General features: G+C 41.3%; 1 protein-coding gene across 2 annotated transcripts; it reads left to right on the top strand.

Annotated features, from left to right (window-relative positions):
- Positions 1–214: 214 nt before the first annotated feature.
- LOC149472092 (uridylate-specific endoribonuclease D-like) lies at positions 215–26,915 on the top strand. 2 transcript variants are annotated; one of them, XM_089693038.1, is made up of 7 exons: positions 215–476; positions 6,257–6,431; positions 9,948–10,150; positions 14,692–14,805; positions 17,273–17,379; positions 21,429–21,571; positions 26,221–26,915. In XM_089693038.1, exons 1-7 carry the CDS (start codon positions 413–415, stop codon positions 26,330–26,332), a joined length of 918 nt encoding a protein of 305 aa, XP_089549164.1. In that variant the 5' UTR covers positions 215–412; the 3' UTR covers positions 26,333–26,915. The 2 variants fall into 2 exon arrangements, with proteins under 2 accessions (XP_089549164.1, XP_089549157.1); XM_089693031.1 differs by having other exon boundaries at positions 219–476; positions 6,254–6,431.
- The last annotated feature ends 893 nt before the right edge of the window (positions 26,916–27,808 follow it).

Here is a 27,808-nt window from a genome sequence, read left to right as displayed (position 1 = left end):
ATGCATGAAATGATTCACAGAATGTAGGGCATTCTGTGAAGGGGCAAGGGGAGAGGAGGGGCAGACAAATGACAGGGTGGTTTGTGTATATGAGAGCTGCAACTCTCCTTTCGCAGTGCCAGAAGTATAGGTCTGGCTGTGCTTTCTGGCATTAGTGAAACGGAAATCAATGCATTTTCTCTTTTCTTTCTTTTTTTCAGAAAAACTAATTACTAATCCTGTAGGCATCAGACAATTCAGCATTATTTACAAAACGAAAGTTCCTAAAGTTTGTTCAATGTACTCAGTCTTAGTAAGCCTATGAGGCATAAAAGGATGGTCTGTGCATGTTCCACCCCATGAGGTCACTGAGACTCTCTATAAAAGACTTGCAATTACTGCTTTTAGGAATCTGGTTGGTTACACTTCCACGATGAAGGACACTTTTGTTCTCCTGTGCATCTTCGTGATCTATGGAACCACATTACCACAACCAAGTGAGACTTTTTATATACTGCTTTTTCTGCCTTAGCTTGTGTTTTTAAAGTATAAGATACAGAAGATGTTTATTTTGCACCCATAGGATTTTAGGAAATGCTACACATTTTGTATGAGATGCAGATTTTTGACTTATTATCATTATATTTTGTAAATCAATGTCTTGCTTAATTTTTTTTTAACAGATGCTTGCTTTCAAATTTAATTCTTGTCTGTTCAGATATATAGATAGGATTAAACACTAAAGAATTTTTTTTTAAATACCCTCTTACTAGACTATATATGAAGTAGTATGATTCCGCAGGTGCTACCATGTCAACTTATGCATTGTGTGTACAAACACTTGTGGTAAACTGAAAGCAATTTCTTATGGCACTGTTAAACATGTTACATATTATAGAAGTGTTCTATAGGGTGTCAATTTTACACCAACCTTGCAAGTGTGCATTTACCTCTAAGACCAATTGGGGTTTCTAAAGCTATTCAAAAGCCAAAGTTCTTTTTTAATTAAAATAAAAAAATAAAATAGGTTATACTTACATGCTCGATGCATCGATATTGCACAGAGCTGGTCTCTTACCTCTTTTTTGGCAGTCCCCCAGTGGTGCTGTCTTTTCCCCCTCCTTCCAAGTGCCCCCATAGCAAGCCGAGTGCTATTGGGTCACATCTGTTCTGTTCCCAAGCCAGGCCGTGTGCATCCATAGACACACACAGTGTGGCTCAGCCATGCCTCCCACTTCCTTCTCACAGGATTTTACTGAGAGCAGCAGGAGCCAATGGCTCCTGCTGCTCTCAGTTAAGCCTTTGAATCCAGGAGTTGGGAACAGAGCTGGATTGTGAGAGGTGTTAGGTAAGTGACATTTTTGCCTTTTGAACCACTTTACCACTTTGCCTCTCATGCCTGTTCACCCCCTATAGACCAAAGCAATTTTTACAAATCTGGTTTGGACTTCCTATGGTCCATAGGGGTGAATGGACCATCCCAATCAGGTCCGCCTGCCAGTTTTTGAGGCAGACAAGATTGGCATGGTTGAACTCTTGGTGTGAATAAGGCATAAGGGTTATTAAGGGGTTAAACTTGTCAGGTTGCTTTAACTGACCTGATCTGCAGACTGAAGGTTATCCCTTTGAGTGCAAATGAATGAGCAGAAAGATACAAAAGTGACATAATTTTACATTGTATCTTTCTGTAGTCTTGAGCAAGGGTTATTTATCACTGTCTGACTGTTTTCTTTACTGCTGAAGCTGCCAAACGTTTCTGTGTACACATTAATCTGTCTTTGATTAATTAGAGCCAAATTGCTGTCTACTGGTAGGGGGGAGCAGGGCAGAAGAATTGGACGTGTTACACACATCCTGTGTACAATGATGATTTTTTTTAGCCATGTGTAGCATGCCCCAAGTCTGGAACTAGTTAAGCTGGCCATATACTGATAAAAATTAAATTGGCTCAGCAGGGACCCACTGAATTTCTATTGTTGTGTGGATGTCCCTGCTAGACAGAAGTTAATTCTTTGATCAACTTCTGTCCAAAGGACATGCTGGAAAACTTTTATTGATCAGTGGCTGCAGCCAATGATGCACCAATTTTTTTAATGCAAAACATAACAGTCCTTCCTAATTACAAGCCTTCTTAAAAGCTGACTTTTTTGTTGGAAAAGACAGGTCAATTGCAATGTAAAATAAATCATCTAACTGGATTGTTCCTCTATAGTTAAAGTGGTTGTAAAGGCTCAAGGTTTTTTACTTTCATGCATTCTATGCATGAAGGTTAAAAACTTTCTGTGTGATGCAGATCCCCCAGTCCCCCTAATACTTACCTGAGCTCTCTCTCGATCCAGAGATGTGCATGAAAGCCTTAGGTCTCCAGGGTCTCTCCTCATTGGAACAGACAGCAGCGGGAGCTGTTAATCACATCCAGTGAGCCAATGAGGAGAGAGTATGGGTGGGGCCAAGCTGCGGCTGTGTGTGAATGGACAGACAGAACAATGGCTAAGGAGCGTACCTACACGGGTACCCCTATAGCAAGTTTCTTGCTGTGGGGGCACTTGGCAGGAGGGAGGGGCCCGGAGTTTCTGCAGGGGACTGGAGAAGAGGAGGACTACTGCACAGAGCAGGTAAGTACACAATTTTTGTTGTTAAAAAAAAATGGTTTGCCTTTGCAAGCACTTTAAGGTCTTTCTTTTACAAAGAAATATTTAATATAGGCTTCATCCCACATATTCGTTTCATTTAGCTAGATAGTAGATATACTGCTACAGGACAGCAGCTGTGTGCAAAATCACGTGAATATATACGTGATTTTGCATTGCTGGGAATGGGGCGTGCCCGCTCTACCTGCGCCGCCATTCCCGGGTCCCGGCCAGTGATTACTTGCCGCCCCCCTGTGATTGTTGAGCATCTCCAATGGGGAAGGGGGGAGAGGAGAACTGTTTGTAAACAAAACAGTTTTCTCCCCGGTCAGCTCATACGCCCATGCAAAACAGTGTGCTTGCAGTGAAGCACTAACACAGCACACTTAGTAAAATGGCACATGGCACACAGTAATCCTTTGATCGCCCCACATGTTAACCCCTTCCTGCCCAGTGCCGTTAGTACAGTGTTAGTGCTTTTTATTAGCACTAATCACTGTATTGGTGTCACTGTGGATATCAGTGACACCATGTCAGTTCCCCCCAGTGTCAGAATGTCCGTGCAGTCCTGCTATAAGAAGCTGATCACCGCCATTACTAGTAAAAAAAAAAAAAAAAGCCCAGTATATATACCACCATTTGTAAACGCTTTAACTTTCACATAAACCAATTAATTTACACGAATTGGGATTTTGTTTAGCAAAATGTAGCAGAATACATTTTGGCTTAAATTTATGACGAAATTTGATTTTAAATTTTTTTTTACTGGACATGTTTAATAGCAAAAAGTCAAAAATATTGTTTTTTTTCTCAAACTTTTCAGTCTTTTTTTTTTATAGCTCAAAAAATAAAAAACTCACAGGCAATCAAATACCACCAAAAGAAAGCTCTATTCATGGGAAAAAAAGGATGTAAATTTAATATGGGTGCAATGTTGCATGACCGCGTAATTGTCCATTAACATAACGCAGCCCCATAACGCAACAAATGGCTTGTTCAGGAAAGGGGGTAAATCCTCTGGAGGGCAAATGGTTAAGGATTATGTTTTTTTTAAAAGAAGGCCTAGCTCAGCAATGGGCAAACTACGGCCCGCGGGCCGTATACGGCCCGGCGGACCTTTTAATCCGGCCCGCAGAGCTAGGCTCCCGCAAGGCCAGTGGTCGGCAAGCCGCGGCTCTTTACAAATTTAGATGCGGCTCTCCTGTGTGCCGGGCGCCCGCTCCCCTCCCTCCTCTCCTCCTCCTCTCCCCTCCCCTCCTCTCCTCCTCTCCCCTCCCCTCCTCTCCTCTCGGATGGCCGCCCCCCCTCTCGGATGGCCGCCCCCCTCCCTCCTCTCGGACGTCAGGACTCTGCAGCTGTCAGGATGTAGGCGGGGCAGCCAGGATGTAGGCGGGGCAGCGTGACGAACTCCTCTCACAGTCCTCCCTGAAGACCAGAACGGCGCGGGAATACGAGAGGAACGCGCGGACCAAAGGTAAGTGAATTGACACAGGGGGGGGACTTACTATATGGGGGATGAATTACTATATGGGGGACTTACTATATGGGGAATTAATTACTATATGGAGGACTTACTATATGGGGAATGAATTACTATATGGGGGACTTACTATATGGGGAATGAATTACTATATGGAGGACTTACTATATGGGGAATGAATTACTATATGGAGGACTTACTATATGGGGAATGAATTACTATATGGAGGACTTACTATATGGGGAATGAATTACTATATGGAGGACTTACTATATGGGGAATGAATTACTATATGGAGGACTTACTATATGGGGAATGAATTACTATATGGAGGACTTACTATATGGGGAATGAATTACTATATGGAGGACTTACTATATGGGGAATGAATTACTATATGGGGGACTTACTATATGGGGGATGAATTACTATATGGGGGATGAATTAATATGGGGGATGAATTACTATGTGGGGGATGAATTACTATGTGGAGGATGAATTACTATGGGGGATGAATTACTATATGGGGGATTAATTACTATATGGGGGATGAATTACTATGGGGGATTAATTACTATGGGGGATGAATTACTATGTGGGGGATGAATTACTATATGGGGGATGAATTACTATGGGGGATGAATTACTATATGGGGGATGAATTACTATGGGGGATGAATTACTATAGGGGGGATGAATTACTATGGGGGACGAATTACTATATGGGGGACGAATTACTATATGGGGGACGAATTACTATATGGGGGATGAATTACTATGGGGGATGAATTACTATATGGGGGATGAATTACTATATGGGGGATGAATTACTATATGGGGGATTAATTACTATGGGGGATTAATTACTATGCTTACTATGGGGGAATATTACTATACTTACTATGGATGACACATACACATCATTCATCTACTCTTGGTCCGGCCCCCGGGTCCAATATATGAACCCATTGCGGCCCTCAAGTCAAAAAGTTTGCCCACCCCTGGCCTAGCTATTTAAAAAAACAGCAAACTAGTTAGGATTAGCCTGGTAAACATTTAAGAAAACCACAGAGCTCTGTCTGCTTATTAAAAATTGTAAACCAATTTGTAAATATGAATTTCATATATACAGTACATGACCAAAAATGAAACCCTGTAGACCTGGTGACTTCTCAGTCAGCAGTAATTGCTTACCCCCAGACCATTACCAAAGATTTTTTTCAGGTGGTTGCACTGCATCCTGGAGCTTCATTTAGAGAGAAAATGCAGGCTGCTCACATTTTTTCAAACTTTTATTACATTTTAAATTCAAAATGCATATTAGCAGGGCATTGCAGTTTCTAAAACAAAATATCTTGGTGTCCCAAAATAGAGCTTTAGCCATGCTTGCCACTTTTGTGATCAGGGGCAATAAAGACTGTTTTTAAAATATCTGATGCTTTTTTAAATGTATGGTAGCATGGTGTATAGGAATTTAAAAATGAAAAATGAGCATTACCCTCAGACTTTCCTGTCTGGAAATCAATTTAACTCATGAAAGTCAAACATTTAATACACAGGCCTGCTAACTTTTTTGTTTTTAGAAGTGAGAAAATTCTGACTGACCAGTTCCCATTTTTTATACACTTAGCAGAACATCGTACAGAATGTCAAGCTCCAACTATGTACACTTACACCTTGCATGTATTGTAATTTTTCCATGTACAATTTTAAGTGTTATGCTGGCACAAGTTACATATACAAATAGATTTGTTTTAAAGATAATTTCATATAAAATATAACAGTTTTCTCCAGGCAATGGACCTTTGTGGAGCTTTGTGCGCCAAGGGTTTTATATTTCTGAAACTTAGGCTTCAGGTCTATGTACATTGCTGGAAAAGTAGTGGCAGCCTGAAACAGTATTGATATTCATCAATCCATTGAGTGGCCTTCCGCACAGCCCTATAAATGAATCTGGGATCAGCCTGCGGGGTTTATTGGCTCAGTCATGATTCACATCTTGTTGGTTGGTCTCCTTGACAAAGAACATACACATACCTCTTTGCTGATATTCAATAAAGATACAATCTTAGATTTGTGACTATGACATGCAGTATTATGATAACTTTCACATAATAAAAATTTGAAGTGTGTGAAACAACATTTCTGTTTTACATCTGAATAGCAGTAAAATCTCACTTGAAATCACAGTTCGTTGTCACTAATGATGAGATTCAGAGTCTGGCTGAAGAGCTATGTGTAGCTGATCTCAATAAAGCTGGCAGTGATGACATTATTCTGAATCTACAGCACAAAGCCAACAGTTCTCAGACCAGCTCAGGGACGGACTTTGCCAGCCAAAAGTAAGTTGACAACATTGTGACAGGTTTTTTTTTCCTCTTAAATATGTCATATTTTATTTACTATACTATTTTCATTAACATCTTTCATGATCGTAGAATAGGCGTGATCTTTGTAAGAGGTGACTGAGTTTGGTTTAACTATGTTTGTTACTTTTGCCAGTTCGGTTTTCCATGGATCAGAAAAGTGGGGACCCAATAGGCAAATATATTTCAAACCTGAAATACTTATGTCCCACAGTGAAAGGAACTGATACTTGCGTGATTTACTGGAACTGACTAAGGCTATGTTCACACTTATGCAGCTTGCGTTTGACACGTTTTGTGCTGCATTTTTGCACCTGTGTTTTTGATGCGTTTTTGCCATGTTTTTGCTTTTTTTTTATTTTTTTGTCATTTTTCTTGTTACTAGGCAGATTTAAAACTCAAAATGCCACAAAAACACGGCAAAAACGCAGCACAAACTTACTACATGCTTTTCTGCAACATTTCCATTGAAGTCTATAGAACCAAAAACGCAACTTTTGACTTAAAAGTCCTTGACTCTTTCCAAAAAATGCACCAGGTGAAAACGTGGAGATGCAAACATAGGAAATCATGTTAAATGAACTGTACTGTGTTTCTGCAAAACGCTGCAAAAGATGCTTAGGTGAGAACCTAGGGTAAATTAGAATTCCAGCTTGAACCTAACAAGCCTTAAAAATGCTCCCTCCCTCCTCCTAACACCTACAGTATAGAATACGTACCTATTTTCAGCTTGATCCAGTCTGGTCTCCCTTGTGTCAGCCAGCTGCTTCTGCAGGGGAGAAAAAAACAGTGCTGACAATGGCTGGTAAATATATAAAAATAGTGCAGCGCTGGGATAAATTAGATAAAACAAATATAATTAAAATGTCCTAATATTCATTAGTGCAAACGTGACAGTCTATGTGATGTGAATAACAGAATCTTCAATCCAATGGTGGTGCTCCCAGTGGTAAAGTAAGAATTACGCACTCACCAGAAGCATAATGAAATTGCGCGGCGTATATATCAATAGAGATCCCCCTTCACAGGTCTGGGTCTGGGCTGGAATGTGAGATGATTCCCCCTCCAGGAATGAGGATAAGAGCCTTCTAAGAATGTAAATGGATCCAGCAAACCAGAGGTCCCTTTAAGGGATAGATGGGTATGGATGCCTGTGTACAGGTACTTCCCTCTCTGTATGGGTAGACTGAGGACTGGATCACGACAAGGCTCTAGAAAATGATAAAGCTCTGAATGGTGTCGCTGAGCTCTCTGGAAGTCAGCGATCAGGTGGCGTATTTCAGACTGCGAGGAAATACGGCACCTGGTCGCTGACTTCCAGAGAGCTCAGCTCAGCGACACCATTCAGAGCTTTATAATTTTCTAGAGCCTTGTCATGATCCAGTCCTCAGTCTACCCATAATTCTTATTTTACCACTGGGAGCACCACCATTGGATTGAAGATTCTATGTTATTCACATCACATAGACTGTCACGTTTGCACTATTGATTATTAGGACATTTTAATTATATTTGTTTTATCTAATTTATCCCAGCGCTGCACTATTTTTATATATATTTAACAAGGTTTTATCTGGTTTCCTTGTGTGTTCAGCTGCTTATTTTAAGAGCGCTCACTTTTGTTACTTGTTATATAATGGCTGCTAAAGCCTGAAGAAATGATGTCACTTATAGGCTCCCATGTTCCAACTGTTGTCAGCTTTTCCTTCTCTCCCCTACAGCCACTGCTGGCTGACACAGGGTAGCTGGACCATGTGACAGGAGTAGGCTGAAAATAGGTAACTATTGTATAAGCATCTCATTTACACAGGTTAGTCAGCATAGGTGTTAGGAGGAGATAGGGGACATTTTTAAGACTAGTTAGGTTTTTGCTGGAATTCTACTTACACCCTGCGCACTCCCAGCACATATGCCTGCGACTCACGGAAAGGTCCCAATCTTCCCATTTGATTGGCATCTTTTCTGATCATGTAACCGCCGTGAAGGCGAATCACGGCGGTCACATGACCCTAAAACCCCGCCCTGCCTCCTGGCTTCTGAAACTCTTAAAGGGCCGGCGCGAAAAGGTTAAAGTGGACATTGCAGTAAAATGAAAGATCTGCTCAACTTGTGCAGACTCCTCCCCTTTTACAAACCACTTATTAGTAGGTGTAAATTGTACCTATAAAAGAAAAAACTAAATTTACTGTAAACTTACCTTACCCTTGTCTACCACAATGCTGGACATTGCTTCACTGTTCTTCTGGAAAGATTACTAGGAAATGCAGAGCAGGCCAGATTTCAGAAGATACTTCAGACCATTGCAAGAGTGTTTTTTTCCCAAAAATGTGGCTGCTTTGTATTCCGCAGGATCTTGCCATAAGGAGTTGGATGTCATTCTTGCCTAGGCACTGAAGGCAGAAGATGGGGGTGAGATAGTTATAAAGGCTAGCTTTTTTCTGTACAGGTACTTTTTGCACCTACTAATGGTAGGTGAGGGGTTTGGACAGTGGACCTTACATTTTAGTGCACCATTTTATGTAAACCCTAAACATGTCCTGACCATAAGGTGTTACTACAGGTCATTATGCCCTCTACACAGTGCAAGCTCTCAGAGTCATTGTACAGTACAGGGTACACTAACTTTATGGTTAGATGACCCCATAGAGTAGTAGCAGGATGGCAGCCAAGGTCCATTTTCCTTGCAACAAACAGAATAAACTCTGCAACATACAGTATGTTATATTTATATACAGCAGACATTGACAGTGGATAAAATCTATGACAATAGTCTGCAAATTGGCAAATTGTTAAAGGGTGCACTTCTTTACAGGCTCTAGGTTGCTGCAGTGGGGTATCTAGGTTTTGTGCTGCCCTAGGCAACACAAAAATAGGCCCCCCCAACCTTCACCGTGGAGAGAGCCTGACACCGACCAGCACCCTCCCCAACTGTGGAGAGAGCATAACACTGACCAATAACCCCCCAAAGGAGAGAGCCTGACACTGACCAACACCCCTCCAACTGTGGAGAGAAAATAACATCAACCAGCAACAGCCCCCCAAAGGATAGAGCTTGACACCAGCCAACACTAACCCCCTCCCTTCCTGGCTGAGAGAACCTTCCACTACCACCGCTTCCCCCATACACCCTCCGCCACCCACCTCCCATCTCTGGCAAGAGAGAGACAGAGACTCACAGACACTCACCTTCACAGCTCCGGACATCCATTGGAACGAGAGTTGGGCTCTGCATACACCATTAAGCACCCTGCAGGCTCTCTTGGATCCCACCTGGTCCCCATACGGTGTGTCCCTTCTTCTGGGGGGCAGCCACCCTAGGTAAATGCCTTGTGGTAAATAAGCCCCTGGGTTGCTGGTGCTTTTTCATAAAAAATACTGCTGCTGTTTTCAAAAACACTAACCAATTTAATGCCAGCCCCTATTTTGATGTATATATTCTGCACCTACAACATGGAATTTTCCTATTAATTCATTTCTGTATTATAATCTTAGGCTTTTCAGCTATGTGAATGAAAGCAAACTGTTCACTCTCCCAACTTTCACCCATCTTATTGCACTGCTGGATAATTACATCAAGAACACAGGAACAGTGGAGTCTGTGACTTGTGAGGAGACCCAAGAGCAAAGTACTTTCTTGGAAGCCATATTCCAAACTTCTGTAATGAGCAAGCTGTCCAGATTTTTAATTGATAAAGGTATGTTGGTACATAGGTTACAACTGTCAGTGGAATACATAAGCTGGGATGCATTACATTTTTGCTGCCTGTGTAATATTGGGAATATTCCCTTTACTACCTGTCCCAGAGATGAAATGGGAAGTTAAAGGAAATCTCCCAAAGTAAAGTAAATTCTCCTATTTGACAGTTGTCCTTGGAACAGCTATCCCAACCTCTTGTTCTGGGGACAACTCTAACATTTTGGATTTCCCCTTACTTTCTCTCTCAGCAACAAGTGTCACCAGTACAAAGAGAGGGGTGAATTTCCCCCAGGGGAGACAGGCTGCAATAAAAACTTGACAGAGGATCCATTCCTTCCTTGCTATATACAAAGCTATGAAAAAGGTTTTGAAATGAGCTAATGGGGAAATTTTGAAGTAATGTCCATCCACCACCATAAAAGTGCTCTTGCTTGTAGTAAAGCAACTCATAGATAGCCGGCTATGGAAGAGAGGCATGCCCGGCCAGACAGAATGACACATATTCACAGAGTTTCACGTCAAGACATATGTGGTCCTGCTTAAATATACAGGCATTTATGCTGTTGTAGTGGCATCCATCATTTCTGGTGAGTTTTCAATTCACTGGGAGACGGTGACGGCATGTATAGACTGGATATGTAGGAAGGTAGTGCAGCGCTCAATAACACTCTTATATATAAAAAATGGCAGATACGTTGGAATAGACTATTACAGCAATAAAATGTCATATACTGAAAGCAAATAAACAATGAATAAATATAATATTGTGATAGATATTAAGCAATAGCAGTAACCGTGCCCCCCTCACTCCCACTCTATAAAGTGTAAGGTGGGTACAGCTAGTCAAAGTGGGTAAGCACAGTCCACAAGATGATGAGTGATGGTGTTTCAACACAGTAAAACTTCATGCATTGTGTATATTAACACAGAACATTCAGTGCTGGTGCATGACTCTCCTCCTCTGGCTGAATTGCCCCCTCACCTTCACTCTGCGACCCAATGGGCCTATGCGTAGATACGTGAGGACGCAGCATCCGGAACGCGGTGATGTACTTCCGGTATGGCCGCCATCTTTCTATACCCAGGAAATAGGCACTTTTCCCATGCAGTACACCCATGCATGTGTGGAGGAAGCAATCCATGTGACATCCCTATGTAAGTGCAATCCTTTTGTTCTCCAATAAAACGCACTTTACTTTGGCATACTACACTATCAGAGTTTTTTTATATATATCCTACAACATCTGGATGAGTGGTACACCCAGCAATGATCAGGAGCCAGGGTATCCAGCTTACCATCCCCAACAGATGAGATGTCTGGAGAAGCTTACCTGACAGCATTGGATTTAAGATCCTATTAGTGATCTTGAAGGCGCATAGGCCCATCGGGTCGCAGAGTGAAGGTGAGGGGGCAATTCAGCCAGAGGAGGAGAGTCACACACCAGCACTGAATGTTCTGTGTTAATATACACAATGCATGAAGTTTTACTGTGTTGAAACACCATCACTTATCATCTTGTGGACTGTGCTTACCCACTTTGACTAGCTGTACCCACCTTACACTTTATAGAGTGGGAGTGAGGGGGGCACGGTTACTGCTATTGCTTAATATCTATCATGATATTGTATTTATTCATTGTTTATTTGCTTTCAGTATATGAAGTTTTATTGCAGTAATAGTCTATTCCAACGTATCTGCCATTTTTTTAATATATAAGAGTGTTATTGAGCGCTGCACTACCTTCCTACATATGCTTTACTGTGCTGTTTGGTATCAGTCTGAGTGCTAGCTGCTTTGTACTATAGGCACTCCATTAAGTGCAGGGGGATCATACAACATTTATGTATAGACTGGAGTTGCTTTACTACAAGCAAGAGCACTTTCATAGTGGTGGATGGACATTACTTCAACACCTTTTTATATAATTGAATTTTGGTTCGCACCATTTGCTCTCACGGACATTCATTTGTTATATTTTATTACATCATTTTTTAATATGTTTTAATAATTTTACTATATGCACTTCACATTTTCAGTTATTATATAGGTTCTTATACTACCTATTTGTGTCAGCTGCTTTGTATTACCAGTCAGTGTGGATATTGTTCATTTTATTTTATCTTAAAGAAAAAGGTTTTCTCTAGACATACTCTTTAAGAGGTTTATTACATAGCCAATCTTCTCATTATGCTATCAAGAAATTAGGTTTTCCCACAATTGATTATGAGCCATGTAACAAGAAGTCAATCTGACTTGCAGCATGAATTAGACACGTGACCAGCGACAGCCACCAATAATGGTGTGATACATTATTTGTTCACTAGCTTCGGATCTTTGTATACTACTTATTAAATCATCTTCTTGACATCCATTTTTATGTGGCCTATAATGAGCTAATGGGGAAATGGAAATCTTTAGGAATGTAGGAATACAATTAAATTGTATATATTCACCTAGATAAGCAAAAGCTATAGGAAGATTTTCTGTAGTGCCAGGTTACAGAATAGAAATATTTGTCTATTTCTTCTTTTTCTCAACGGTGATACAGCTAACAATACAAGCTTGACAAGGGACTAATCCCTCCCCACTCTATACAAAACTAAAAAAGTTTTGGATAGGGTAGGATGTACCCAAAAAATTTTTTTAGTTTTGCCTTGGAGGAAGAAGAGTACAGTATGTTTCTTTTGCCTAGAGATACATTTTAAGCTGTTTACTTTTGAAGAAACAGCAGCCTTAACTTGTCATTGCGGATTAACATATTCATTGAACATTTGACACTCCCATTGGCTCTCCCACAATGTAGCCTTACCTGCCTGAGCACTCCCATGCAGGAACAGGGGAGCCTATATTAACTGTGTGATTACTTAACAAAGATGGAACTTACAATGGACTTTGGGGTGCTCTGGCAGTGGATTGAGGTGGCTATAAAGTGTGGGGATGCTAATGCTGCTGACCTTCTAAAGTGGACATGTTACTTTGCCTAGGATTGTCAAAGTGCAGATTTTCTTTAAAGGTACAATTGAAACAAAATGTATAGATTTAACTGTGAGTTGCTGACAGGAACTTAGTCTACCTGCTCAGAAATTCAGTTTTTCACCCAAGTATATCTAGAGCAATTTTCTTGAAAGCATTACCAGTCCATTAAATTGCTCTTTAAGAGTGTCTTGTTCACAGAATCCACTTAGAGACAGATAAATCTTTTGAGTGCTACCACATTCATTTAACAGCAAGCTTTAGTTATTGATCTTTCATAGTTTTATGCATGCATATGTTATTGGGTGATTATAGGTGATTAGGTTACCATATCAGTTCATAAGCACAAATTTTCTTTTTCAACGCTTATTAACAAATAGAAAGCACGCTAAATTTCAAACAGAATAGGGCAGGACTTGACAAATTTGCTTTGAATCTAGGAGCCAGCTAAAAAACTTAGGAGCCAGGTTTTGTATAGCGTAGCGTGGGTTGTCAGTGCCCAGGACTTCACGTGGTGCGATTTGCCACGCGACAATCATGGCAAAACCGCACAATGTTTTAGGTGCCATTGAAAATAATGGCACCTGAATTGCATTTTGTGATCACAGTGATTCTGCTATGAACTCAAAATGCCCAGGTGTGAATGGAGCCACCCTGGTTCACACATATGAGATTCTGAGTTTGTTTTGAAACTCACAGATTTGCATGACAGGCTAAACATTTGGGTTCCTATTGAGGTGGTTCACACATATGTGATTCACATGCATTGTGTTTGAGTTCCATTATGAAAAGGGTCTTGTGTGAGTTTCTAATGGTGCATTCCAGACTCAGAAGTGATAGAGTAGAGTGGCATGCGGAGATAAGTGTTCACATAGAATTGCTATTACCAGGAGTTTTTGCACTGAAGTCAGTGGGAGGCATTTTCGCATTGAAATCTATAGGAGGCATTTTCACATTGAAGTCTATTAAAGGCGTTTTCCCATTGAAATCTATGGGAGGCGCTTTTCCTTTGAAGTCTATGGAATGCGTTTTGCCATTGAAGACTACGGGGCGTAATTTCCCATTGAAACCTATGGGGTGAGAATTCCCATTGAAGTCCATGGGGTGCGATTTCCCATTGAAGTCAATGGGAGGCAGTGTGTGAACCCAGGCACCAGGACACAATTTCTAGTCGCCAGGGCTATCTAGTGCCTGAGATTTGTGGAGCCCTGGATTAGGGATAATTGTACCATGTGCAAAATTAATACGTTACATTGGGTTGCTCACCCTTTATGATAACAAGCATATTAGCATTGCTCTTCTGCTGTGATATTCCACAAATATAATTTTAATGGATTTTACATTTTTCAGCGATCTCTGGATATGTGTCAAGCCCACACTGGAAAATGACAATCTGACTGATTGTTGTTAAGGGTCAACACAGATATTTCCTACTTTGGTAACTGAGGGTTTATTTGAAAAAAATGGGTAAATGTTGTCATCACCTTCTTGGCATCTTCTTCCTTCCAAAATTGAAGTTTATGAGATTTTTTTAACATGTACAGTAACACTCTCCTTGTTAATAGGCTATTATACCTCAATGGAAAGCTTTGAGCGTGATCTACGGGAAATGTGGTTTGGACTATACACTCGTAAAAAAGGCTCCTTAGACTCTTCAGGCTTTGAGCATGTTTTTCATGGTAAGAAAAATGCTCCATTTACATTACAATTTTTGAAATCACAATGGATTTCTTTATTTTCTACATGTTGTGATCTGGCTACAAAAGAGGCAAAATAGCTCACTATTTTAGTGTATCTATTACTAGTATAAGGGATTTTGTTAGCATTATGTCAGAAAACCCTGCAGTGCCCTAAAGCCAAAATATCCCCTAATTTAAAGGATGACATGTTCTTGGTGGACTGAATGATGGAGGTCTTTGTCTCGGACATAAAACAGAAAAAATGTGAATACTAACTTTATTTCATGTTATCTCATGTATTCATAACATTCCCAAAAAGGCAAATATTCTCCTTGCAAACATCTTTGCTTACGGCTCACTAGAGTTTTAAATGTAGAGATTTAGCTGCAGGAATATGAGAGACGTTTGTTGAATGACAATACCTTGCATGCCCTCTGATATAAAGCTCTGTGGTGTATGTACGAGGTGGCACATGACCTGGTCTTTGGCAGGTAGGTCTGTGACAGCTTAACTCATGAAGAGTTCTCAGAATGGGTCCCTTGCATCTGCAATGACAAACCTTTTGTTGCCATAATTTTATGTCATACACCAATAAAGTGATCATTGTTCTCACACCAGCTGAGGTTTCCAAGACTTTCCAAACAGGCTTTATAGTAGGAATTTTTTTAATTACATTATTTCATGTTCTTAGAAAGGAAAATATAACAGACCTTAGTAATTCAAACTGAACTTTACACATACAAGTGATGTTCAAGGTTTTAGTAAGAGACACAGTGCCTGAAAGAAAATCACTTCTGCTGTGCTCTCTCTTTAAAAAAAAATGCTCTGGGAATTCTGTGCAATCTATTAAAAGTTTATAGTAATATGGAGTTCAGTGAGCACTAACAAATAACAGCAGCTGATACACTAAAAAGGGAAACCGTAAAACCTTCAAAGTAATGTGAACATAAATAGCGCAGTGCTAAGAATGATATATATAAGCACACCTGTATATAAATAGGTACAATAATGCGTCAAATTACCAATAATGTAAACAGCACAATATGTAAATATAGTTCTCCACAACCGTGCAGTAATGCAGTGATAATAAACACCTTCACTAGTTGTATAGTACACAGTGCAAATGATTGTCCACCAAATATCTGATAGTGATGAAACCACGGATAAACTGAGAGAAATGGTGACTTGATAGGATCCCAGTGACAGCTTTAATCCAGTGCCGTGCAGGAATTATGAGTAAATTGCACACTCACCAGAGGCGCAATATAACTGCGCATTAGTGTCATATACACCAGAGGTCCCTTCAGTTGTCGATGGAGTGCAGCCTGGAATAGATGATTCCGCGGTAGATGGAAAACATCTGGAGGTCCCCTTAGATAGGCCTGGCTATAGGCGGGATTTGCTGAATACAGCTTTCCTCTGGGCCCTGGGATGGTCACCTGGTGGTCCTGGGGAGTTAAATGCTCGGTGTAGAGCAGAAAAAAGTACCCATAGTGTAGTATTAAGGTCAAAACGAAATATGTTTATTACGGATTAGAACAGAAAAACACATTTTTTAGGTACTGCAGTAAAAACAATCCTCGTCCACAAAGGATGTAGTAAAATGGAATACAGCATAAAACTGACCAGCTGGTGATAATGAGTGGCCGCCGGACCTCCATGGTGCTTACCCCCTTCTGATGATGTATGTGTGATACGAAACGCGCATCAAGGACGAGCCCCTGCTAGCAGTGACGTCAAGCCGCCGGATCAAGGAGGTCCGGCGGCCACTCATTATCATTAGCTGGTCAGTTTTATGCTGTATTCCATTTTACTACATCCTTTGTGCACGAGGATTGTTTTTACTGCAGTACCTAAAAAGTGTGTTTTTCTGTTCTAATCCGTAATAAACATATTTCGTTTTGACCTTAATACTACACTATGGGTACTTTTTTCTGCTCTACACCGAGCATTTAACTCCCCAGGACCACCAGGTGACCATCCCAGGGCCCAGAGGAAAGCTGTATTCAGTAAATCCCACCTATAGCCAGGCCTTTCTAAGGGGACCCCCAGATGTTTTCCATCTACCCCGGAATCATCTATTCCAGGCTGCACTCCATCCACAACTGGAGGGACCTCTGGTGTATATGACACAAATGCGCAGTTATATTGCGCCTCTGGTGAGTGTGCAATTTACTCATAATTCCTGCACGGGACTGGATTAAAGCTGTCACTGGGATCTAATCAAGTCACCTTTTCTCTCAGTTTATCCGTGGTTTCATCACTATCAGGTATTTGTTGGACTATCATTTGCACTGTGTACTATACAACTAGTGAAGGTGTTTACATTATTGGTAATTTGACGCATTATTGTACCTATTTCTATACAGGTGTGTTTATATACATCATTCCTAGCGCTGCACTATTAAAAGTTTATATTTAAAACAAAGATTGTGTAGAATAAAAAGTTAGAGTTTTGTTTTTGCAGGTGAAATCCATAAAAGAAAGATCTCTGGATTCCATAGTTGGGTTCAGCTCTACCTGTTGGAGAAGGCTGGTGAAATTAACTACTTGAGCTACAGCACAAATGGACCAGTAAGTTGGCTAACTGGTTACAGATGGACAAAAGCATCTCTTCTAGAAGAGTAGAGTTGTTGCTTTATAATCAGCATTACTAGCATGAGATAATCAACTTTTGGACTAGCTTGAATAAAGTAAATACTTCTGTCATGTCTTATAGCTGTTTGTGACTCGGAGATTCTACCTCATTTCCTGTACCTGTGACAGGAGATCAAGAAATGAGGGGAATAGCTGACATGTGAATAAGAAAACACTTACATTATTCTAAACATGACAGATACTCTAACCCAGGGGTGTCCAACCTTTTGGCTTTCTTGGGCCACATTGGAAGAAGGGCAGTTGTCTTGGGTCACACATAAAATACACTAACAATTAAGATATCTGATGAACAGAAAAAGTTGGGCAGATCACAAGTTAATGATCACTGATATAGATAATGTATATGAGTAATAAAGCTTCATTTTTTTGTAATATGTTTTATTGTAAAAGAGGTAATCATAAAACTAGTGCGATATTTGACACTGTTTTTGATAAACTAACCTATTTTGTTCTTATGACACGTTCCTTGATACACCTTAAATTTGCTGAAATGTTTTCGCATATAATTCCTTTTCAAATTGTAGTGTTTGTTTAATTTGTAGGGAATTTGGGGCAGTTTTCAGAGTGACTTAGTATTTGCCTCAACAAAAAATGTAGTTATCTGTGGAACTTTCCTTGAACAATCGTCCTTCGTACACCTTTTCTTTGGGTTCTGTTTTCTTTTGCGATGATGTGACATCCATGCTAGGCTTAACAAAATAATAGGTAAGGGGATCAGATTTCAACTATGTGCTGTGTGAGGAGGAGATCATGCTGTGTGTTCAGGCTGTGTACAGTGCGGGGATGGGAGACGGCCAGGCACAATGTCAGGGGTAGGGAGGGGCTGTGAGTGGTAGGCTTTTGGGGGGGGCGTAACTTAAATCTGGGACTGTGATGGTGCTGACCAATCAAAAGCCATCTAACCAGTACTGTCATCCCTGCGTGAAGAGGAGAGAAAGCCTCAGGGATTTCAAATCGCCAGACCTGTGAAGTGGCTTTTCCTTCTGTGACAGCATGGGAACTGTTCAGGGAGGATTCCCTGTGTGAACTCAGACCATGACAAACCTGGGTTTTCACAGGAGCAGTGGGGAAATCATATGCTATTCTTTGTGGTGCAATTTGCGTCCATACATTTTGTATGGATGTAAATCGCACTGCAAAGTATCAATACACAGTATCTGCAAGTACTTAACCAAAAATATCATACTCGCCAATCAAAAAAGGGTATCGGTGCATCCCTACTCAAAATGCATCAACATACAAATACAGTATACAAACACAATCAGACTGAGTTACTAAAAAAGTTTATTTCTTCAATAAATTTTGTGAATTCTCACTTCAGTTCTGTTTGAACTTGTTATCTGTATAAAAGACACCTGTCCACAACCTCAAACAGTCACACTCCAAACTCCACTATGGTGAAGACCAAAGAGCTGTCGAAGGACACCAGGAACAAAATTGTAGACCTGCACCACGCTGGCAAGACTGAATCTGCAATAGGCAAGCAGCTTGGTGTGAAGAAATCAACTGTGGGAGCAATAATTAGAAAATTGAAGACATTCAAGACCACTGATAATCTCCCTCGATCTGGGGCTGCACACAAGATCTCACCCCGTGGGGTCAAAATGATCACAAGAATGGTGAGCAAAAATCCCAGGACCACACGGGGAGACTTAGTGAATGACCTGCAGAGAGCTGGGACTAACGTAACAAAGGCTACCATCAGTAACACACTACGCCGCCAGGGACTCAGATCCTGCAGTGCCAGACGTGTCCCCCTGCTTAAGCCAGTACATGTCCGGGCCCGTCTGAAGTTTGCTAGAGAGCATTTGGATGATCCAGAAGAGGATTGGGAGAATGTCATATGGTCAGATGAAACCAAAATAGAACGGTTTGGTAGAAACACAACTCAGCGTGTTTGAAAGAGAGAGAATGCTGAGTTGCATCCAAAGAACACCATACCTACTGTGAAGCATGGGGGTGGCAACATCATGCTTTGGGGCTGTTTCTCCGCAAAGGGACCAGGACGACTGATCCATGTACAGGACAGAATGAATGGGGCCATGTATCATGAGATTTTGAGTGCAAACCTCCTTCCATCAGCAAGGGCATTGAAGATGAAACGTGGCTGGGTCTTCAAACATGACAATGATCCCAAACACCGCCCGGTCAATGAAGGAGTGGCTTCGTAAGAAGCATTTCATGGTCCTGGAGTGGCCTAGCCAGTCTCCAGATCTCTACCCTATAGAAAACCTTTGGAGGGAGTTGAAAGTCCGTGTTGCCCAGCGACAGCCCCAAAACATCACTGCTCTAGAGGAGATCTGCATGGAGGAATGAGCCAACATACCAGCAACAGTGTGTGCCAACCTTGTGAAGACTTACAGGAAACGTTTGACCTCTGTCATTGCCAACAAATGATATATAACAAAGTATTGAGATGAACTTTTGATATTGACCAAATACTTATTTTCCACCATAATCTGCAAATAAATTCTTTCCAAATCAGCCAATGTGATTGTCTGGATTTTTTTTCTCATTTTGTCTCTCATAGTTGAGGTCTACCTATGATGCCAATTACAGGCCTCTCTCATCTTTTTAAGTGGGAGAACTTGCACAATTGGTGGCTGACTAAATACTTTTTTGCCCCACTGTATACAAACACAATCAGACTGAGTTACTAAAAAAATTTAGATTATTTCTTCAATAAATTTTGTGAATTCTCACTTCAGTTATCTGTTTATGTGAAAAGCAAATTCTTGTTTACTTAGTTCATCTGCACTTGATTGGACATTCAAGTGAAGACAAATTTGATTTTCACATTATTTGATAACTGAAGTGAGTATTCACACAACTTTATTAAGTGAATAATTTAAACTGCATAAGTAAATTGCCCTAACTATGTACACAAATACTTTTCAAGGTTGCAATAATGAGGAGTTATCAATGTCTTAGTGTATTTTAGTTTAAACCAACAACCCTAGATCTAGGCTTCTTTCTACAACACCTCAGTTTTTGTACAAACTAGGACTGAAGGAAGATAGGACTTTGGCTAGGCTAATGTTCTGAGCTAGGACAGCAAAATAATCAACATTTTTAAATCATATTAATTTTGTTAATTACATATATTACTCAATTATGATTGCACAAGTTTTTAAAATGTAACTATTCCTGATTGTGCTTATCTTATTATGCTTGGTGCCACAGGGTCATTTTCCAACAGTCATCAGTTTACAGTAGAATGAAAGCTACGTGACTATACATTTCAAATCTTATTGACTCTGCTGAAAAGAACCGTAACTTTTTATTCACCGTTTATTTTATTCCAATAAACATTTTTATTTATATTTTATTCGTGAATTTCTGTGAATTTAATCTAGCGTCTTCACAGTAGATTCTACCCGGTCACAAAGAAAATATGTAAAGATTCTCAACAGACCAGTTTTAAGAGTAATAGAACCATACATATAATGAATATTGTTTACAACATTGACTGCTTTCCTTTCCTGGCTCAGAATATTAAGGTAAACAAAAAAAAATTATAAAAAGAATAGACCCCCATACAACAGGAAACTCAGACTACCTTATGCCTGCGGAGTAATTTTCTTCCTCTATATTGGATGTTGTGTACATTATAAAGAGATAAAAATCATAGCAGTTATATTTTCTGCCAGCTTCATCTCATGGGCTCATTCTACTGCTGACAATTACTAAATAGGCATGTAGTTAGCAGAAAGTCCACTATGTGGTGACATTTCAACATAGAATGAATCTAAAAAACTATGCATGAAAAAGGAAGATATGTCAGTAGAGGTTGTAAGGAGATATACAGTATTTATGTAAAATGGATATCTATTTTTTGATTATTTATCAAAATTTATGAAAACAATGGAATTAAAGAACTTAAGAAAATCATTAGAATGCATGGTCCCTTTGTAAAACTAACAAAATAGATTACATTTTTGTTATTTTCTTTTTGTTTTCTTTAGTGGACAAATTATCCTGATGTGTATTCATTCCAGTTTAAATGGTCCACTTATCTGAAGTCCCTAGGATCTTTTTTTGTGGGATCTAGTCCTGAGTTTGACATAGCAATGTACACACTGTGCTATGTAACTCGTGCCAACAAGCGGTAAGTATTTTGTTTTTCTGATATGCACTTGGCTATTACAATACAACAACAGCTAGGATATGTTTATGCAGGTTATTTACCTTTAAAACCCTTCAAGCTGTGGGCAGGTGGGCAGTGTCGGTGCTAGACTATTTTGTGCCCTAGGCAAGACCAGCTACTCACACAAAATATATGTTAACCAAATATAAATTAACTGCATTAATCAATCAGACAGAGAAACAAAAAAAAGAAACAGAGTTACAAAACTCCACAGTGATCAGCAGCCGCCAGCTGGCTTGCAGTAAGAGACTGAGTCAGAGAGGAACACTGGAAGGAGTGGCAGCTCAGCTGCTACACTGGCCCCAGAAACCTGGCATCTTCCTCTGTCCTTTCTTCCTTCCTCTGCTGCCCCTCCCCTCAGCTGAAGGATCACTCATGATGTGGCGGTGTCCCACACGATCAATCAGCATCTGCTCCCCTCACCCTGACCATTGTCCGCCCCCCTCCTCCTCCTGTCATCCTTCCAGGCTCGGCTCACCTCGGCGCACTTCCTGCTGGGGTGCGATGTCCAGACTGTGGACTCTCAGTGAGGACAGGCGGCCTCCCAGCACTGCACAGCTTCCCTCTCATACACTTTGGGCCCCGATCATCCTACTCACATAGGGTTAAACCCTGCAAGCAGAGCACACCCCTACCTATTGATTGGCTCCAGCTATGTAGAAGAAGGCGGAGCCAGTGCTGGACATGCCCCATTCAGCCACTAGCCAGATCCCTGTTACAGCTGGAGGATCGTGTGTGCCAGTGTGTGTACCAGAGATGTATGGACCGATCTTCCGATCAAAGACTGCTGACTGCCGGGGATCATGGGCTAATGTCATCACTTCCCATCTTAGGGGGACCTGACACTTCATTGCTACATGGAATACTGTAGGTCTGTCAAGTTTCTCCACCTTAAACTCGCTCATCCATGTCTTTATGGACCTTGCTTTGTGCATGGGTGAGCAGTCATGTTGGAAAAGGAAGGGGCCATATCCAAACTGTTCCCACAAAGTTGGGAGCATGAAATTGTCCAAAATGTCTTGTATGCTGATACCTTAAGAGTTTCCTTCACTGAACCTAAACCAAAACCAAAACCAACCCCTGAAAAACAACCCCACATCATAATCCCCCCTCCACTAAACTTTTACACTTGGCACAATGCAATCAGGCAAGTACCCTTCTCCTGGCAACCGCCAAACCCAGACACATCCGTTGGATTGCCAGACAGAGAAGCGTGATTCGTAACTCCAGAGAACACATATCCACTGCTCTAGAGTCTAATGGCAGAGTGCTTTACACCACTTCATCCTATGCTTTGCATTGCACTTGGTGATGTAAGGCTTGGATGCAGCTGCTCGGCCATGGAAACCCATTCCATGAAGCTCTCTATGCCCTGTTGGGGTGATAATCCGAAGGCCACACAAAGTTTGGAGGTCTTTAGCTATTGACTCTGCAGACAGTTGTCGACTTCTGCACACTGTGTGCTTCAGCATGCACTGACCCCGCTCTGTCATTTTACGTGGCCTATCACTTCGTAGCTGAGTTGCTGTTCTTCCCAGTTGTTTCCACTTTGTTATACTATCACTAACAGTTAACAGTTGGAATATTTAGTAGCAAGGAAATTTCATGGATGGACTTATTGCACAGGTGGCAACCTATCAGGGTCCATGCTTGAATTCACTGAGATCCTGAGAGCGACCCATTCTTTCACAAATGTTTGTAGAAGCAGTCTGCGTGCCTAGGTGCTTGATTTTATATACCTGTGGCAATGGAGGTGATTGGAAAACCTGAATCCAATGATTTGGAGGGGTTTCCCAATACTTTTGGCATCATAGTGTATATGTACCATGTATCATTCTATGTGTATGAGGAGAGGGGGACTCTGCAGATAAATTAAAAATTCATACAAGAGGTCCATAAGCCACACACAGAGAGGGCTGACCTGAGCTCCACCCAGGTGCCCCTAGGTGGCAGTGTGCCCTAGGCGGCTGCCTAGTTTGCCTAGTGGAAGCACCGGCCCTGCAGGTGGGGGACACTCTCTAAATGTCCCCTACTCATTGTGCACCAAATGTGGGTCACGTGAGAGGCCTACCCTGGGGTGGATTCGTCTGGTCTACGCTAGGCACCTGATACACTGGGTATGGGTACATGCATTGATATGATTGTCTCAATATGGTTACAATATATACTTTTTACATCCAGAATAAATATTGCCATTGATAGCCTGTAAGGTGCTATATCCTTTTTGTGGTTTTTGCTGTTGTATCCCAGCATACATAAACATTGCAAATGACTCCCTCCCCACTCCCTGCCAGCCAGCCCATTCTCTTTTATTGTAATGTGGCTATCCTTACCAGTCAACAGTATTCCCCATACTCATCCCTGACCATCCCTCTCCAATCTCCTTGACTCCCATCTATTTGCGTCTCCTCCCAGTACACATTCCTCCCACACAAGCAGCAGCAGTAGTAAGATGCTCTGCCACAGTGTTCCTCCTTAATCCATTCAAAGTGCCAGAAGAGCACCATAAACTGTGGAGGGGAAGGTAGAAGGGGAGATGTCATTCTGATTGTAGATTTAGCCCAGTGATGGAGTGCCGGAATAGGTGAGATCTGTGAGAGCAGCTTCCCTGAGCAGATCTGCTTGAGGAGACTATCTCTGTATTATACATTACTGGACCCTATACTGTACCATCCTGCCCTCAGTACTGTGCCCTCCTGCTCCCTGTACTGTGCCCACCTGACCACTGCACTGTACCCTCCTGCTCCCCTGCACTGTACCCTCCTGCCCCCTGTACTGTGTCCTCTTACACCTTGTACTGTGCCCTTGTGCCCACTGTAGTATGCTCTCCTAACCACTATACTGTACCCTCCTGACCCCCCCTGTACTGTACCCTCCTGCCCTCCCTGTACTATACCCTCCTGCCCCCCATGTACTGTAATCTCTTGACTCCCCCTTGTACTATACCCTCCTGCCCCCCTTGTACTGTACCCTCCTGCCCCACCTCTACTATATCCTCCTGCCACTCTGTACTGTACCCTCCTGACTCCCCTGTACTCTGCCCCCCCATATTCTGCCCTTCTTGCCCCACTGACCCCTGTACTCTGCCCTTGTAATGATTTGTCCTTTGCTTTTACATGGTTTGGATATTTGTGTTGATTAGCCTTTGATTTAGAGCATGTTTTACTTGTTTTTATTTAAAATCGACATTATTTAAAGTACTAATTAATGTATATTAATTCAACTATTTATACTTTAATTTAATTTAAGTAGGTATGTAAGTTGGGGCAGGCTCATAGGGGCCCACGTGCATTACCTTGCCCAGGGGCCCATGATGCTATTAAGATGTTCCTGGCATGCACCCACTTAACTCTTGTCCTTCCAAACCTTTGCATGGGACGAGGACCTCTGGGGTACTGATCTGCTCCCCTTGCTATGAGAGACTGACCTCTCCTGGAAGGAGTGCCAACAACATCTCCCTCACTGAAAGAGGCTGCTTGACTGGCTGTTGGCCTCTGTTATCCCTGGTAAACACCTGCTGTCTTCATACCCCAATGTGCTGTTGACCCAGAGGTGGTTATAGCATTACACTCCTTTATTAACTTCAGCATAGGCAGAAGGGAAAGTTTGAAAGCTTTACTGCAAATGTTCTCAACATTACAAAGTACCCAGAAACACTTCCTTTCCTACGTCCCTAAAACCTATCTCAGGCTTGTGTGCTGTCGCGGCATTCCTGTAAAGGCCAAGTCCATGTTTGGCAGTGTCCATTTCTTTGCAGAATCCAGTAGCTGGCATCTTTAGGGTGTGCTACAGGTTCCAGCAGTCCTAATACATGGCAGAAGATTCCTGAAGGCAGGCAACCTTGGATATAGACTCTGGGCAACATAGGACCACAATGGTGACAGCAGCGGAGGATCCTTATATATCAGCACAGGATCAGTGGGTTGGACCCAAAAATCCCACCAAGGAAAAAACGCAAGAACAGAGTTAACTCTAACCCTCCCTTATGGGAAAGCACCTATTTAGGCTAAATTACAACCCGCCAACAAGCTTTGGGTTTGTGTTGGTGGCATCAGTTTGACATCAATTTGAGATGCTTCTGAGATCAGTCAGTGCTGATTGGCAGATGCATTTGATCTACAGTAGACCTCCATCTTACCTGAATTTCACCCGCTTCGATGGAGTTCTACATTCCCATAGACTTGTATTGGAATGCAAAACCCACTTAAAGTGAACAAAAGCCACATGTCCAAAATGTACGTCCAACCAATCTTTTTTTGTAGAGTAGGGGAGGGCTAGAACCCCTGTCAGATTTTTATTTCTATTTATGTCCCTGTTGTAAATTTCCCCTCACTGGTAGCATCATTGTCGCCGAGGATGTAAATGAGGTAAAATCTCTCAAGAGGCCCCTAGGATATAATTAAAAACATGTTCTAATTCTTTCCCACACTATCCAAAACTACAAAAAGAGTTGTAGCAGGACCTACGTTTTAACCATGGAATCTAACCTCATCATTTTTGTTGCTCTTTGTGTTAGCAGTTAAGTATAAACGTTTCATAGTCATAACAAACTTTATTCATACAAGGACTGTTTGCATTTTAATATTTTTAACTTTTTGTTTGTCTTGAAGGTGTATCATCAGATTTAATGGTCATTCTGTGAAAATCCAAACTTACACCTGGGCTAATTCATCCTATGGAAATGGAAAAAGATATGTGGCATCTTCTTATCCTGCCGTCTAGACAAAATGCTGCAATTTTACACCTTGCAAATAAACATTAATCCTCACATTTGTTTGGTCTATATCTCTCTAATGTGAAATTTGAGTAAAATATTTTCATGGTAACTTTCCAAGTGATAACATGGTAACTCTCCAAGTCCTGCCAACTCCTCCTCCTGCAGAATGGCTGCTTAAGCTGTAGAGGGCTCGATCCGACTCCCACATAGGTAAAATGCATCAAAAGGCATTTTTAATGCATGGGTATGTATGTGAAGCCATTTCTTTAGTAAATAGTTCAGGCTTTGCATTTAGGATTAAATTGAAGAGAACATACTGAGATTTGTAATAGATATATTTTTACTTACACCCCTCCTTCCCTCCTTCCTTCCTTCCTTCCTGTGAACAGCTCCTGCTGCACGGAGGCTGGGTTGTGGTGGGTGTGGGTTTTTTTGTACATGAAAGATACTCAGTAGACTGTTGCACAGTTTGCACTATTTGCTGCATAGTTCTAGCAATTCATTCATGAATTAGAGTAGTTGTCTGTATTTACTTTGTAATGACATGATACCTTACAACCCAATCCTAATAAAAAACATTTACTAACATACTGTAATTCCTTATTCTCAGCAGAATAGTGACACTGTATTTTGCAGAAAGAGCTATTACAATATTCAGTAATGAACCCGCTTCACATTTTTAATTCTACACTGCCTGAAATTTTTTAAACTCATAAAACCATAAAATAAGACACACTATATGAATATATGAATTCAAGGATCCCTCTGTCTACCACCATTTAATATGGTGTAATTGCTGTCCAGATGTTATAGCATATTATTATCGTTCATTGACGTGCTGCTAGAGATTACAGCACATCATTATTGCTCACTGAATGGTTTCTAGATGTTACTGCACATCATTGCTGCTAACTGATTGGTTGCTAAATGTTACTGAACATCATTACTGCTAACTGATTGGTTGCTAGAGGTTACTGCACATCGTTATTGCTCACTGATTGGTTGCTAAAGATTACAGCAGATCACTGTTGTTCATTGATTGGTTGCTAGAGGTTACTGTACATCATTACTGCTCACTGAGCAGTGGAGCAATCCCAGATAATTGAGCAAGTAAAGCAGCACATTAATACACACACTACAGGAGATGGTCAGAGACTGCAGACATAGTACAGGAGATGATTTGAGACTGCAGACGTTCTACAGGAGATGATCAAAGACCTCAAATGTACTACAGGAGAGATGATCAGAGACTGTGGATGTACGACAGGAGATGATCAGAGACTGCACATGTACTACAGGAGTTGATCAGAGACTGTGGATGTACTACAGGAAATTATCAGAGACTGCAGACGTGCTACAGGAGATAATTAGAGACTGTGGGTGTGCTACAGGAGATGATGAGACACTGTGGGTGTGCTACAGGAGATGTTTAGAGACTGCGGATGTACTACAGGAGATAATCGGAGACTGCGGATGTAATA

The sequence above is a fragment of the Staurois parvus genome, unplaced genomic scaffold (assembly GCF_062004578.1).
Source record: "Staurois parvus isolate SC_StPar_1 unplaced genomic scaffold, SC_StPar_1.0 ptg000023l, whole genome shotgun sequence".
Lineage (NCBI taxonomy): Eukaryota > Metazoa > Chordata > Amphibia > Anura > Ranidae > Staurois > Staurois parvus.
Note: the sequence above shows the minus strand (reverse complement) of the source record. Positions and strands in the feature narration are given on the sequence as shown.

Bases quoted from the DNA above. Each gene is read 5' to 3' on its own strand.
- LOC149472092 (XM_089693031.1), top strand. From the start codon at position 413: ATGAAGGACACTTTTGTTCTCCTGTGCATCTTCGTGATCTATGGAACC. The intron at 477-6,253 runs GTGAGACTTTTT...ACATCTGAATAG, and splicing joins AACCACATTACCACAACCAA to CAGTAAAATCTCACTTGAAA. The intron at 10,151-14,691 runs GTATGTTGGTAC...CCTTGTTAATAG, and splicing joins CAGATTTTTAATTGATAAAG to GCTATTATACCTCAATGGAA.